At 42.7% G+C, this 16,331-nt stretch overlaps 1 protein-coding gene across 1 annotated transcript; it reads left to right on the forward strand.

The window, feature by feature from the left end:
- The first annotated feature begins 1,402 nt into the window (after window positions 1-1,402).
- On the forward strand, window positions 1,403-14,262 carry LOC117412191 (ubiquitin-like protein 3). The gene is made up of 5 exons (XM_034020301.3): window positions 1,403-2,298; window positions 7,095-7,203; window positions 8,574-8,660; window positions 9,492-9,569; window positions 10,007-14,262. Exons 1-5 carry the CDS (start codon window positions 2,272-2,274, stop codon window positions 10,057-10,059), a joined length of 354 nt encoding a protein of 117 aa, XP_033876192.1. The 5' UTR covers window positions 1,403-2,271; the 3' UTR covers window positions 10,060-14,262.
- Window positions 14,263-16,331: the final 2,069 nt, after the last annotated feature.

Raw genomic sequence — 16,331 nt, forward strand, 5'->3', positions numbered from 1 at the left:
GGTTTAGATGCAGTGAGGTCATGGTTTAGATGCAGTAAGGTCATGGTTTAGATACAGTAAGGTCATGGTTTAGGTGCAGTAAGGTCACGGCCATGCTATCGGTCAGTATTATTGGATTGCTGTCACAGTTGTTTTCTTCCTTCCTTTATCATTGCTATCATTTTAATCGCCAGCACACAGAATCAGCATGCAAACCCCAGAGTTCATCTTAGAATCACTGTAACATACATATCACTGGCTAAACCAGAACGGGAAATTACAACCTTGAGAGGTGCCAGAGAGATCCTGTTTGTATTCAAATGCAGTCGCTTAAACTCTAAACCAAAGCCAGACTGCGTTGCACAACAGCGCTGGTGTGCAATCTGTCCCATCCTATGATGTGTTTCCTGAGCGGTAAAAGCAACCGGCAGAGAGGGCGGGGTACTGGTTTAGAACATGATGTCTTTAGTTAAACAAAAAAACAGCGGGGAGGGGTTATTGCTAAAGAGGTGGAGACACTCGGCGTGGACAAGTGAGTGACGTAGCTGCCGGGTGAACGCAGTGTATGCTGGTAGTCGTATGTTTTGTCACCATTTTGCAACATTTTTAACAACTGAAATAATTTATTGAAAAAAAGAGGAAACTTTTCGAATGTGTATTACATGCATCGATAGTTTGGCTTTCCGTGCAGCTGCACTGTTGGCTGGCCAGTTTGTCTACACCGCCCAAGGTAGTTGCAGACAGGCACACGAGCTTACCTTCTGTCGGTCACTCACACATCCCATCCTCATGCTGCTACATTCAGCAGCAGGAGGTTATATTTTGCCATGCGTAAGCTCTGTTTTATTAAGAGGAGAAAAACGAAACTGTAAACATCTTTTTTTTTTTGCTTACGTTTTTGAATACTCGTTACATTTTACAAGAAACACCCGTACAGTACACAGCTGCTATTATAATTGTGTATTATAACTGTGTATCGGTAGCACCTTTAAAATAATCACTAGGAATGGTACTATTTTAAGTCTAAAAGCTTGTGAAAAATGATACCTGTATAAAATGCAGTCTTAACAAAACTGGGGCAGACCAACATGTATCGGAAGATTCGGCTCCGTGGTGAAAGCAGTTGAATAGTTTTAACGCTCTGCAATGCTTTATGAAATATAAATGTGACATTTTGTATAAGGACCCCTTCAATTAAATTAAATGAAATAAATAAATTAATTAAAATAGCATGTAGTTATATTTACTCTAAATATTTTACATAGTCATATATTATTAAAATGTTTAGGTTTGTTTCGAACACGTTTTAAGAATACTGTGTTATGGATGATTCCCAAAACGCTTCGTAGGTAGTTTAAAAACACACACGTTTGGGAGCAGTTTTGTGAGGACTAAAACTACACTTCCCGGCACACCTTGCGGAGTTTCGTTTCCTGAGTGATGGGGCCCAGCTGATTTCCGGTGTCTTTAAATCGGCTGCCATTAGCCGTCTGGTGTGTGTGTGTGTGTGTTTTCAAGCGGAGAAAAGCTGGGGGAAAAAAGGATATAGCCAGCCGCTGACATGGTTTGAGACGCTGTCGTAAAAGAGAATATTAACGCTAGCAAATTGGCTTTTCTTGTTTGGTTTGTGTCCTGTTCGTTAAAAACGTTGTTGCGTTGTTCGAGCTGCTTCCCGTTTCCTTGCAGTAAATGCTAGCGAAATCAGTGTTATTGATAATTCGTGTTTCACTTGCCAGCAGTTAGCAGTTCCGGTTATTCTTGTTTACGCTCACAACATGTAATATCTGTATGTTATTTTTACAAGAAACTGTAATTACGGGGAAAAAAAAACAAACCATTCAATTCCAATACGTACTTCCTGTCTTACGAGTACACTACAGATGGGATTTGGAAAGATAAGGCCTTCCCTGGAGTATTACAGTTAAATGTATGTTTGTACTTCTGTTTAACGCAATTGTGAAGAGTTACATGTAGTTAGAGCGGATCGTGTACTAACAGTGCACCTCCTTATTAACCAACTGTAACATTATACATTCCGAGCAGCGATCATTTGTAGGTAGCTATACAGAAATATATAATACCGATGGTACATATCGGGGTGTATTTTGAAGTTATTTGCACTTGTATGTGTTCCGACGGTAGGCGACGAGTATTTTCGTGCTCTGAAGTGTCCCGTAAGCGCCGGGCTGGTCAGTGCCAGGCGGTGTGACGCTGTGGCGGTACAAATACAGCCTCATTGTAAATACTGTGCCTCTCCGAACAAAGATCCAGACAGACCTGAAAATCAACGACATGACCTCACACCACGACCCAGACACGGTAAGTCACTGTTTTTCCGCACATTTTTTTTTTCTAGTAAACCTATGTACTTTACTTTTTTTTTTTTTTTTTAATATTTGGTTTAGTTTTAGTGGCTTAGTTTTGGTGAGAACCCCCCCTGTTGCTGGGGAAACCAGCTGTCTCGGCTTTTATGAGATTGTCCCAAATCTATTAAATTACCCCTACCCCCTGCTGAGAGGAGGGGTGGGTTGGGAATACAATTGAATGTGATCCCAGGATTTTAGGTTTGAGGACAAGTAGGCCAATTTGCTACCCCCCCCCCCCCACCCCCCCCCCCAGCCCCCCATCTAGTGGGACTGTTACAAACTGTTTGTGTACTGTTTACCCTGAAAACACACAGAGCAATGTGAAACCAGCTGTGTTGTCGGATACAACCCTTAGATACTTTGTTTACTGGGCTGCTCTCCAGATTTGTTTGTCAAACAAACCCCCAGTCCGGCTCGTGCATGTCTCTGCTGTGTTTCACGTGGACGTCTGGAGGGGGCCGGATGGATAGCGGCGGGGCCAGGCCACTCGCAGGATTCTAGGGGAACTGAGGATCTACTTTGGGGTCTGGGCTATTGGGCAAGGACGCTATTGAGGAAGAACGTGTGTGTAGGCGTACTGATCAAGGCTGAGCTGGGTCAGTGGCAGAGGTAAGGGAGCGTTGGGGGCTGTGTTACAAAGAGGTAAAGGGGTTGAAAGGTACATCAATGCCTTGTAAATGACTTCCAACTCCCCCTAAATGGTCATGTGAAGCAGGCTATACAAAGGTCTGGGGTAGTCTTGTTAAACGTGTCCATCTAGTCCCCAGCATCAGACACAAGCCTCGGCGCTTTGATCCAGGACACTCTGTGGTGTTTGGAAATAGACTGGTTGGAGATGACGGGACAGCTCCTTTTGGCCCCGCCAACACCTGCCCTTCTGTCAACCCCAGGGATAAGCTGGAGTCGGGAATGTGGCCAGTCATGGAGTCCAAGCCCTGCTGTTAGCTAGTGTGTGTGAGGCGTGACACAAGTGTACAAGTTACTAAATTTATACAGATTGTCAGCCTGCCTCCTAAATACTGCTTTTAGATAACCCCTTCTAAAAGTAGACCGACACATTTATAGTACATCGCATAGAAGGAAATTGGACTCCTATTGCATAGCAGTTTCAGCCATTGCAGGTTTTAATACGTGCTTGATTTGCCCTAGTATAGGTAACAAGCTCAGTTTTACCACCTTAAACTCGTAGTAAAATCAGGAGTGGCTCAAACTGCTATGCAGTGGGAGTCTTACCCCATCCTTGCATTACATATTCTATGAAACTCTGCAACACCCCCAAAAAAAAGACAAAGAAAAAATGGCAAAACTGGTGTCTGACTTGTTATACTAGTTCTGTACATCCACGTGCAATTAGTAGCAAAAAATGGCATAGAGGCTAAAGGTTGGCTCTTCAGTGGAAGTTGTGTTAACCCCTTATCTTTCGCCCCCCCAGCAACAGTGCCGGGTTATTTCATTTGAGGACAGTTGGCTTTAGTATAACTAGGCTCGCATGCTGTGCTGTACCCCACTCTGACAGTCACAGTCCCCAGCCTGCTAGCTCAGTCTTGCCCCCTCCCGTGTTGGAGTTTTTGCAGCGGGGATACTCTGGGGTTACAGCTATTCAATGCTGACTTTTCTGGGTGAGTTTAGATAAGTTTTGCTGTTGTGAAGCACATATGATTAAACCAAGGCAGCACACATTTTAGAAATTGCAATCTAGCACACACACAAAAAATACAAATAAAAATCCTTAAACAAACTTTTTAGAAGTGTGCTGTATAGTCTACTAGAGCACAACACCCACTCTCATCAATGAGATGGCATGTGGTTATTATATATAAAAAAAAAAATTACACATACAACCTGTGCAGTAGTAAGCAACTATGCCCTTAGAATTAAAAAAGTTTGTTGCCCATAACCCCCCCCCTCCACTCCTTCACATCCTTCAGTATGAGCAGTAGCACTGTATGTCTAACCCTGGGTCTTTTTTAAAAGCACTCTAATGCATGACATGACAGCTGCACGGAACCTGATGGGGAAGCTGGTTATTTATTTATTAGGGCAGAACATATCTACACAGTTAAAGCAAGAGCGCTGTGCCCTCACAGCCTGACATGTATAGCTTTGTTTCCATGGAGACCTTGCTGCGAAGAGCCAGGCCTGCACTGTCAAGGTAGCACGTTCCAGAAAGAGTGCGCAGGGCTGCAAGCTTCATTTGTGATCTTCTAGTGTGGTATATTTACAGAACCGTGTGCTTCTACATGTGCTGCTCAGGGTTGGGGTTCTTAAGTCCCTCTATTGGCTGTTATAGAACTTGCCTTGCACATTTTGTTCTGTTTAACAATCTACAGAAATGTTGGGCATCCTGTGCCTGCTGTTTGTGTCTTGGAAGACTCTGCAGGATTGGTGTTAGTCAGGCAGCCATTTGGTTTGTGCTAATCGCTTCAAAGCTGTGTCATCTGGGTGGGCAGATGTTTGAGGGGGGGAGGGGGCAGGGGCAGTATTGGCCCAAATAGCGCTTCCTACCCATTTTTTGCAAGACCCCTCCTGTAACACGGCTGCTTTAGCCGTAATTCCATTTTGTGTTTTTTTTTTTTTAATCGGGCAGCCCTGAGCATAATTAGACATGCCTTTGTATTCTGTTTATATGAACACTTTGTTTTCAGCAGATGCCTCTTGGGGATAAAGCTACTGTAAACCTTTCCTAGACTTGGAAATTACAGCAGGAAACTGCAACTGAACAACACCACGAAGAAAAGAGCAGTACAGTGTTAAACACAAACCCACACTGCTTGCCAGCTGCAGCTCTGAACATGTGTGCCTGTCTCGCTGAAGAACTGTGAGGCATTAACACCTTTTGTGGGGCTGTGGTTGTTTGTTCCTGTTGAGGCTGACTTCGCAGTCTGTCAAAGTGGATTCAGTTTAGTCTTTTAAAGATTTTGTTGGCCAGTTTAGCGAGCTCTTTCTAAATAGCACTCTTCATCACCGGTCCAAGACAGACCACAGCATGGATACACAGTGTATTTATTGTGTCTTTGTGACTGGCGTCTGCTGCTACAGCTTGGAAGCAAGAATGCTCTAGTTTGTCTTCGTTTTTTAATATACACCAGCGTTGCTGCCAAACAATGGACAATGCCAGCCCAGCATGACATCCTAGCAGTGAAAATGTAATAACACAACCCTGAGCTGTCCTGAACACCTGGGGTTAGGTTATCGCATTAGCAAATTCCTCCTAAATGAAGTTTAAACTGCGTCAGCTATGGCTGCATTGTGTAGATGTGCTGTGAAGACAGACGGCTGGACTGGTTCGAACAATACGGCTGGATTTCTTTTTTTTATACACAACCGGGTTAAGTTGATCTCTTTTAATATAGTTTAAGCAACCCTAATTATAAGCCATGTTCAGATGATCTGCTCGTGATCAAAGGGCTCTTGAGCACATTGTTCCATGCTTATTTGCAAGGCAGCAGAGACTGAAACGCGGGTGTTAACAGCTGTGACGCATTTAAAGCGTTTTGACTTTGCAACAGCAGTCAAAATGTTCTATTAATGCTGCAGACTTCATGAAGCTGAATTCACACTGTCAGTGTTGTTGTGGTTTTGAAGTTTATCTTCTCATGCCCAGCAAACCCCACTGTACTGCTGATACTGGCCTGAGGAGAGGAGCTGCTGATACTGGCTTGCTGAGTCAGTCTGCTGGAGTAAAGTGCTCCCGTTCTAGATGCATCAGTATGCACGGACGGTAAATGCATTTAGGAGATGGGACATGATGTATGAAGTTGTTCTGTATCAGGAAGACAAACTGCACAACTATCTGGGGTATAGGAGCTGCTTCTAGAAAACTGTGTTTTTGTTTTTTTAAAACGGTAGATTTCACATGCAGTAGAACTCATTCTTTCAGCATGTAAAATGTTTACAGTTTTTTATTGAAAGGTTCATTGCTAACAAAAACAAAGTCATTTTCTTATTTTCTGTTAACGATTATGATCAGGAACGCCAAACAAACCACTATTCTGAGCACAGTTCAGACTGTACATGGATTTATTTATTTTTTTGTAGCTTTTTTGTTTTGGCAAAGTGTATAGTGTGAAAGACTTTACTGATTCTCCTGTCACTTACTGCCAACAACAAAATAAATAACGTAACTGTGTTCTGACATGCTATGTAATTGAAATGAAAACGAAGTGCGATACACCCTGCAGAACAAACACCCTGGTTTCTATTTAAACAAGCTGTGGGCTCTGTGCGTCTTTCTCTTTCATATATGGAACGACACCGTCGCTAGACGTGCGTGGTTTAGGTCTCCTGTGGCCTGTAGCAGTTTGTCGGTAGAGTTGTTTGGAACGGGTTATTCTAGTTTTTGCTCTGGAGGAAGGGAAGCGCTCTTGTGTTCCGTGGAAAGCGGTGCAGGCTGGATTCCATGGCTCATTGAGTGAGGAATGCTGGTATGTGAAGCTGGGGAAACGCCTCTGCAACAGTGGACCATTTTCTTCTCTGAGTGGGGCAGAGGGCAGAATCAACAGCCCACATGGTAATAAAGGCTCCATTCTCTCTGCGTCAGATTGATTAAAAATCAATAAACTCTGCCTTTCCACCATGGAGGCCATTTAGAGAAATCTCAAAGCAAGACCTCCCTGAACCTTCCTGTTCTGTTGAGTTTGGCTGGCCCTGCGGCTATGAAGTGTGCTTGTCTTGGGAGGAGGAGGTGGAGGGGGAGACCAGTGGGTGTGATCTGTTCTGAGTGTTTTGAACCCGTGTTTTGTTTTCCAGCTGAACCTGCGGCTGATCCTGGTGAGCGGGAAGACGGAGGAGTTCACCTTCTCCCCCAGCGACTCCGCGGCTGACATCGCCAAACACGTTTACGAGAACTGGCCAATGGGTGAGCAAGGGCTTCTGCCACGCCGCACCTCCACCGGGCTGTGGGGGCCCACAGCACTGATACACGAGCGTGGTCAATTTCCATCGTCTTTAATAGGAATTCCGTCTGTTATTGCTATTGTCTGAACGCTATAAAGTAGTTCCTTTCTCTTTGCGTGGATGTTCGGGGGGAGGGATTTGGAAGTGTTTTCAAGCCACTGATGCATCCAGTTAAATCTGCTGTGGCTTACCGTTCCGTGGTCTCTTTACAAGGGATTTAACAAAATAAAAACTACCCTGCTGGATCCAGACTGCCAGTGCACTTAACAGCCTTGTTTTACATGGACTGTTGAGGTCTCCTTTGAACTGGATCCGAATAGAATTGTGTGGTGTTTGTGTTTTTTTGTTTTTTTTTGTCTTTTTTTTGTTCGTAAAGATAACTGGGTTGCCTGGTGTAGAGCGTAAGGCTTGACCCCAGTATCTGACCCCCCAATAAGGGGTTAAAGTCCCATCAGAAAGGTGCCCCCCCCTCCAGCAGCAGCACAGTGGCACTCTTCATTTTCTGATCAGGAGCAGATTAAGACCAGCACCCACTCAGCTTAGTTTATCGGGTCCCAGATGGTGTGGCTGCAGGCATTACATTTGTGTGTGTATCTATCTCTCTCTCTCTCTCTCTGTTGTATTGCAATTAATTTCTTAAGTCTCTAAACTTCATGAGAAGCTCTTCTTTTTGAGTGCTGTTGCTTCCAGTGGTATACAATACTACAGCATTTATGTGGATGAGACTGCATGCGGAGAGTCTCCTATCTCGTTAACTGGAAAAATCAACTAGCTTTGTTTGGCATTTCTCCTGGCATCCCCCCGATGTGCTGATCAATTGGAGTCTGTCAGCCTGACCGCTGCCCTTTTAAAACCTGTGCTGTCTAGCAGGTGTACATACCTGTGCGAGTGTGTATTGATTTTGCTGCGCCCCTTGGTGTATTTGTTTGGAGAATCTGTTGCTGTGCTTCGCTCTTGCTGGATGGATAGTTAAATAATTGGGGAGTTACACCTGGGGGGGCTAAATACCAGACTTGAGTCCAGGTCACGTAAAGAGCAAAATCTAAAGATTAAACCATTTAAAGGATGATTCATCCCCCAAGCAAAATATGAACACATTTTTACAGCGCATAGTTAAACCCACATAGGGTAGATATGTAGAAATCAAATATGGAAGTTATTATATATGACTTGATCCTTTTGCTGTAGGTATATGATTGTTCCTATTGCTATAACTTAGTTATTTCAGTAGGGATCATTTTGTGATTTGATGTTGATAGCGTAGAAAGGGTTTTCCTGATAACTGCCTGTTGTAAGCTGTGCTCTAATGCGAGTGTGTGTGTCCCGCTGCAGACTGGGAGGACGAGCAGGTGAGCAGCCCCATCATCCTGCGACTCATCTACCAGGGCCGGTTCCTGCATGGCAACGTCACGCTGGGAGGTAAGCAGGGGAGCGAGGAGGAGGAGGACGCCTCAGCTCATGGGGGGGGGGGGGGGGGGGGGGGTTAGATCGCCTTTCATTTCTAAAAGCTCAAAACTTCAACTTTGATCTCCAGGGAAGCCTGTTATTCCTGCCTCCATACTAATAAATTCCTCTCGTGTGTAGCAAAGATTAGGGCACTACATGCTAATTTTTTTAATGCATTTGGGTAAGAAAATGTACCTGCCTATTTAGTCCATTTGCTTGTGTCCTGGATAATATTTCCTCTTGTATTGTGAGGTACGGTACTCCTTGTTAAGTGACTGGTCTGGTGGACCAAAATCTGTTGAGGCTAATCTGGTTCATAAAAATCAATACAGTAGTTCCCCAGGCGATGTGAGCTGTGCTGTGCACTGCAGGGCTCTTTCACCAGTGCTGCATTGCTTTCCCAGCTGGACTCTTAATTGGTTCAGAGCAATCAAAAGTAGGAAGTGCTCTGAGATTTCCTTCCTCTGTTTAAAATAACACAATCCTCTAATTTGTAGCTGGCAAGCCAGTGTTGACTTGTATTGATCTGAAGATCTTGTGTCTGCTGCATGAACCGTTTCTCCAGTTTGTCTAGGCATCCTATCCCTTTTTTTTTTTTGATTTATTTATTCTCCATACAGCAAGTTAAAGTGCTGACACCTAGAAGGCATTTGGTGTTTTAATTGGGGTTTTATTACTTTGAGTTTGACATTGCCCAGATACTGATCTTATGTATAAATGCCAGCATTGTGCTGCAGTCTGTTCCCCCTGGTTGAGCTGTGCATGTGGCGCCCCCTGCTGATTCTCATGCCTTTCCCTTCCCAGCTCTGAAGCTTCCTCCTGGGAGGACCACAGTGATGCACCTGGTGGCCCGCGAGACGCTGCCTGAGCCGAACTCCCACGGTAAACCCGCTGATCGGAATAGATCCTCTCACACTGCTACAGCTGGAGAACGCCAACACGAGCTAGTTGTAGCCATGAAGCAACGTTCCCTTCTCACTGTGCTGTAATGTAACATGACAACACTTCGAGGCGTAGCTGCCTGGCACTAGGGCTGCTCTAGTGTTGGTGTACAAGCCCTAGAAACAACAATAAGGACAGCAATTAATGATGTTGCTTATTAAAATAAATACACAGAGGTCTAGCATTAAATACAACATATGTCACAGGGGTGGGTTGCTGAAATTTTAAAGGCGATGTGTTTCATACATACTTAGTAGTGTAGTGGACTAAATTTATTCTCAACACCGGGGCAGGCTAGTAGCCAGACTTTAATAGCTGAAGCCTTTAAGATGTCTAAACAGGTGTATAGTAAGCCTGTGTGTCTCTCTCTTTTGCAGGTCAGAGAAACCGTGAGAAGACTACAGAGAGCAGCTGCTGCCTGCTTTTGTAAACCCCCCCCCCCCCCCCTAATCCCTCTACCCCTTTACCCCCCCCCCCCCCTTCCACAGACGGACTTTCCTTCTCGAACCTTTCTCCATCCGAAGCGCTCAGAAAACAAGGAAGACTGTCACTACAAAACCAGTGACTGTCTCTGTGGACACAAACGAGAACTTAAACAAAAAATCCCCCAACTAATAATTAATTATATGAACATATAACTTTATTTAAACAAATCCTTCATCATTTTATACCTAGATGTGCTGAACGGCTTCCACAAGACGATCTACCCCCCCCCCCCCCCCCCAAAACTACTGCGGTGGCAAGTGTTGTATTGAAGAGAGAAAGGATCCGGACATCATAAAGCATTATTTTTTTATTTTTATTTCTGCAGAGCAGAGAGCATGCTATGTGAACTTTATTTTTTGTTGTGAAACAAAGCTGTTCTTTATTTTGACCCCCCCCCCCCAACTTCTCCAGCAGGGGGCAGAAGGGGAATCATAATCAGTGGCTTATTACAGACTGCGACCATGGCCTGCTTTCTTGGATGGATTTGAAGAAACGGGAACCCAAGCCTTGCTTTGGATATAAATAAACACAAAGGAGCCAGTGAGGTAGAATGGGTCCAGGGTGTTACAGCCAAGTTTCTTTTCTTTGCATGTTGGGGGGAGCTCAATCATTCGGTGCCAAGCGTTTTCACACTTTGCCTCCCAGATGATCACTGCGATGATGCCAAACTCTGCAGAGTGGCCTGTGCTTGTGAAGAAGTACCAATGAAAAGAAAAACACAATGCCTTTGTGATTTTTAAAATTAAACTGGACCAAGAAATAAAAAACTAGAAGAAGAAAAAGTTCCTGGCCTAAACGAACGTCTGATTTATCTGCTAAATAACAATGCAGCCCTGTAATCCCAGTGTCCCGTGCCAGCTGCTTTTAAACTAGTTATGTGTCTGCGGTGCCAGAACTCTCCACGGCCTGTCTGCTTCTTGATATACCTCTCTGTGTATAATGAGCACTTCCCCCAGTCCATACTGTTGCATTGAAGGAAGGTATTAAGGCAAATATGCCTTTGCATACAATACAAAGCCCATTTTCCTACTTTCCTGGGTCAAGAAGTTTCCTGCACATGCAGCCCATGATTAGAACAACTCGATAAAAGAATTTGCATTTTATGGAACAGATATGGGACACGCAAGGACCTGAACTGTACTGATGTTATAAATCTAAAATACTAGTTTGTCATGAAAAAGGGGCTTTTTTTTTTTTTTTTTTTTTTTTAATCGATTAAATAAGCCTAAAACTGTCAGGCATGGTGCAGTATATTGTAATCCTGAAGTAAAATTGGTCCAAGCAGCTAATCTGCCTGTCAGAAAAAACCTATCGATTTGGTTGTGGAGAACAAATACGTGGTTATTCGCATAAATAACGGGGTGGGTGAGAGACATGATGCGGCAGATTCAGTGTTTCTGTACAGATGTAAATTATTTAAGAGACATACAGCTTGGGGTAACTTGTGCCTGCAGTGTGCTGTGTGCAGAATCAGAGTTTAAGTGATAGGGGAATCTAAGTAATCGCAGAGACCTGGTGGGTAAAGTGTGAGTGCCAGGTGTCCTTCAGAAATGGGGACTCTTCTATTTAAGCAGCACAGAAGGGGCTTTGTTCTAATTTCTTTTTCTGCCTTCATGATCGTACTCTCGGTGGAACTGGCTCGTTTCATTCATGCTTATCTCTGACATGGTCTCAGGAAAGTTCCAGGGTTCCCCCAGAGTAGATCTCTACAGGTAGCAGCAAGTCAAACAGTGGATTCAGGTGTTGCCCTGTGTGTGCCCTGCTCCGAAGGGTAATAAAACAAGTGAGGGGCATTTATATTTTTACGGGTCACATTAGCATAGGTTCTCAGAAGTCAGATTTTTCTATTTAACTTCTTGTTTTCCAAACTTTTGACTGGTGAAACCGTTCTTTTCCTGCCAACACAGCACTACAGGTTCACTTCCTTTGTGACAACCAATAGGACCCCACCTGCTGCTATGGGAAAGGATGTGGGGCTGAAGGGGTCCTATTACCTGTCCCATGCGAAGTCTAGCAGGGAAAAGGGGATTCACGGAAGAGAGAATGAATTTAGGAAAATAAAACGATTAACAGCAGTCTAAGGGCTTGAGAGAATGTATTGCTAATGAGTTTAACTGATCAGCTCAGTGTAAGAACCCACTTCAAGGCATGCTCAGTTTGGCTGGTCAGTGGAGAAATTCGCGCTCTGAGCCACTCGCTAACTTAACGCACCCAGTGTGTGTTTTTTTAATTTTATAATAAACCTTGGCTTTTGTCCCTCTCTGTGATAGCCGTGTACTAAAGCAGTTAGCCTAAATACCTTTCCTTAGCTTAGCAAGCCCAAAACAGAAACGGGCATGCTTAAGACATAAACTTAGTTATAACTAGTCATAGTTTAATACTCTTGTGTAATTCTCTTAATCGCTAGTGTTTACTCTCTGCAGTCGCAGTCATATTTTTATTTTTGCTAAGAAAGTAAATGACTGTGATAAAACACTAACATGCATAGCTTTATGTACAGCTACGGAAGCAGATCATTAATTGACTACCTGTATTGGCATTCGGATGTGTAGCAGCATCTTCTGCAGTTGCAAATCACATGTGCAATAAAAAATAAAGTAATGGAAGAAGAGCTTTTTTTGTGGCCAGCAACTGCACTGGTATTGGTCATGGCTTCCCTGCAGCTACAAGTAAATGATGTAGAATTTAGTTTCTGCTAATGCAAGCGACTCCCAGCATTGTTAGTTCAAATCCCTGCCACATTAATAGTTTGCTCCCGTGCTACTTCTGGTAAATGTTGCTGTTTTTTACTTTTAAACCTGCTTTGTACTGTAGTCCAGGAAGCAGGCTTCTTGCAGCATCTTAACGGTTGAGGTAAAATGAGGATGTGGTTGTAATAAATCTACTGGCAGGCTTGTTGCTGTCTGTGCACCTTGAGATCCGAATGCAGGCGAGGGGGATCTGTTTGTCTTGTACTGAAGAGAATCAGTGTTTTAACAGTCAGTGTTACTAAAGGTCTACTGCACAGTTATTCAACAAATCACATTTGCATTGCGCTTGCCAGTCTCCCACCTGGAATTGCTGTGTGCATGGTCTAAACGTATCAACTACTAAACAAACAAACACAATACACCGTGCATTTGATGCAAGGAGCTGACGCACCTTCGAATACCACTTGAGTCTAGCGGACAGAACCCTTCATTTCTAAATGACATGTTAAAAGGCTTCAATTATATGTTGCCTCAATAGCAACTTTTGATCTCGTCCTTTGCTGAAAATCTTTAGATTTCAGGTTTGTTCAAGCACTGCTCTATGCAGCTGATTTCTATATCCTGGTACATCAGAGCTGGACTGATCTGATGAAAAGGTCTCATCTCAAAGCATCAGTTTAGACTTTAGCAATGTATAGTGTTGTAATGGAAAAACCTGCAAGTAAAAGCAATGCTATATAAAGACCTTTAGCACAGCAATAGGGAAGTGGTGATAATGCTTGTAGGATAGAAAATCGATTTGAAAGTCCCTGATTATCGCTCCACTAAGGGGGAGATTGCAGGGCTGCTGTCTGTAACACTGCAAGGAACAGAGCCAAATGAATAATCATTGATGTTCTGCATTAGTCTGGTGTTGTATTAAAAAGCAGCCCTGTTATCATGCCAAAAACTGTTGGCAAGTGTGATGTGCAAGTTATTTCAACCCAGATTTAACACTGCAGTCTGGCGGCAAGCCTCACTTTTAATATTGAAATGCGTTCTTGTTAGTGTCGGTCATTTTGTCCTTAATATTCGTGTTTTATTTGTTATGTTAAACATGGAAATATTATAATTATAAATTCTAAATAGTATTTTTATTCTTTGTCTGTATCCTGTTTTTTGTATTCTTTTGGTTTAAGTTTGAAATTACTGCTTATCCACAGTGAAAAAGATCAATTTTGAAGAAGTGAAGTTGTGATATTGGTGCAGCTTTTAATATTAAGACGAGGGGGCTGCCAACCGCTACTAAAGCTTGTTGTGAACAGCCATCCACTGGTAACAAAGACTTCAGTGTTTGTAAATGAGTGCCAGCTGATGACACGGCGAACAGTTTGTGTTGTAAATAAAATCTACAATAAGAAATGGTCTGCTTTAAGCTTGTATTCTAAATGAATAAATAACAATCAGTTTCACAGGGATGAGTGTGTTCTGTGTTCATTGCCAAGCAGGTATATACAGTGCTGAGTCCTATGGGAACCCTCCAGCTAAGAAGGACTTGTTATGTAATTGATTGGAAGACCATCATGTGGCACCTGGAGCGGTTTGGATAGAGAAGGTTCTGCTTGGAAACCCCAAGCAAGACTCTCACCCCATACTGAGAGGCTCAGCCACAAAGCTCCTCTCCTGTCCCGCAGGTGAAGCTGCTGAACGAGTTAACAAGTTCATTCGAGAAGACAGGCAGTATGTCGCTGCTTCCTTTCTTCTCTTCACTTTGTATGCATTTCATCTGCTGTGTTAATGCTGTATTTATTACCCCCAAACCAGGGCAGAGACAGTAAATATGATCTCATTTGCTTGCTTCTGTCTTCTCTTCAAGGCAAAATAGAATTGTATTTGTTTGTTCTTGCTTTTTAAGGGAGGTCTGCCAAGGTTGAACATGTCATAATATTAGGAGAAATCCTTTCTGTGTCCCACATGACTTAATTCTCTTAAAGTAGGAAAAGCAGGCTTTGAGCACCGCCCCACTGTAAAAAGCATGCTATACTGTACTCGATGTTATTGAACAGCAAGACGATGCTATTAATCCAGGAGGCTGTCTGTGTCTCTATTCACTTGTGATGATGGGCTGCAGGCATTTTATTTTTGCTTTTAAAGTTTCTTTTTATTAGTAATGATGTTTTCCTCCACCAAGCAAAGTAGTTCCAGTTCCAATGATCACAGACTGCAAAGCCAATAGTCTTTGATATATTGACATGCAGTATTTGGCTGTCACTCCTCGGTTAGAAGGGTAATCTATGACATTCAGCTCTGTATATAATATTGAACATTACAGCCTGAATGTGTTTTGGGATTACTGGAAAACAATTGAAAATCATTGTAAAATCCCCCCCTTCAGGAAATATATGAGAGTAGAAAAATATGGTTTTTCCCTGTTTTGGTGGACAAACTGTGTCTGCTTTGTGTTGACTGGAGGTGGCGCCTGTGGTCCATTTCTGTAATTTGTAACAGCGCTAGAGAAGACTGCTGCTTCAGGCTTTTGTTCCTGAGCGCCACTCAAGTTCAGGCTTGAATCATAGAGTTGAATGGTCTTTTTATCACTCTTTGTGGGTATCCTTACAGAATGCAGAGTGGGGATTTTGTATGCTTTGAAAGGAGGTATAAGTGCAGTGCACAAAAATGGTAAAAAAAACGAAAAGCTTTTTTTGGATGTACACAAAAAGTTTAAATGATTAAACAGTCTTTAGCTGTGCAGAAGGAAACAACAGAGCAGAAAACGTGTTCTTTTTCAAGAATTCTGTGGGTGATTCTGGAGTGTCAGAATAGAATGTTCATTCCAAGAGGTTCCAAAGTTCCTAGTTTGAAGATGAACTCACGTTCCCTTTGTTTATATATATATATATATATATATAATATAGTACAGTACTAACAGTGTACGTATGAAGGCAGTGTCCTGAAGAGGTTAATATAACACTAAAACTCAAAACTCGGTTACAGATTTGCTACCTTTGGCTGCAGTTAAAATGTATGCTCAGTAAATTAATAAAACATTAAAACAACACTAAGCTACCAGTACATTTTTTCATTCACACATCAGAATCTGCCAAGCCTGCAAAGCTAGCAGTTAAAAGCCACCAGCAGTTTTGTTAGTGTTGGCCAAATGGATAGGGAATCAGATTTCTGGTAGCACAGACAAAGGGTTAGTTTTATGGTGCTTAAGATTAGACTCAGTATATTTTATATGTACTATATATATATATATATATATATATATATATATATATATATATATATATGTGTGTGTGTGTACAAAAAACAGCTTTGTATAATGGATCAGCATTATGATACAAAAATGTAAAAACTGGATAAAATTGTCATATTTGTGAGCGCTTCTTCACCGATATTAAAAAAAGAGGGTAAGGGGGCAAATTAGCCCGAGTCGTGTCTAATCTCCTCATCTGAATGAGTGGAGATATGCAAGTAGGAGGGAAGGGAAGCCACAGAGATAGGGATTGTTTTTTTCATATTTTATTTTTCTTCTTCAGTTTAA

The sequence above is a fragment of the Acipenser ruthenus genome, chromosome 16, assembly GCF_902713425.1.
Source record: "Acipenser ruthenus chromosome 16, fAciRut3.2 maternal haplotype, whole genome shotgun sequence".
Lineage (NCBI taxonomy): Eukaryota > Metazoa > Chordata > Actinopteri > Acipenseriformes > Acipenseridae > Acipenser > Acipenser ruthenus.

What these genes read in the sequence shown, in the direction of transcription:
- LOC117412191 (XM_034020301.3), top strand. Translation starts at nt 2,272, where the DNA reads ATGACCTCACACCACGACCCAGACACG. An exon ending in CACACCACGACCCAGACACG is followed by an intron (nt 2,299 to 7,094) that starts GTAAGTCACTGT and finishes TTTGTTTTCCAG; the next exon opens with CTGAACCTGCGGCTGATCCT. An exon ending in TTACGAGAACTGGCCAATGG is followed by an intron (nt 7,204 to 8,573) that starts GTGAGCAAGGGC and finishes GTCCCGCTGCAG; the next exon opens with ACTGGGAGGACGAGCAGGTG.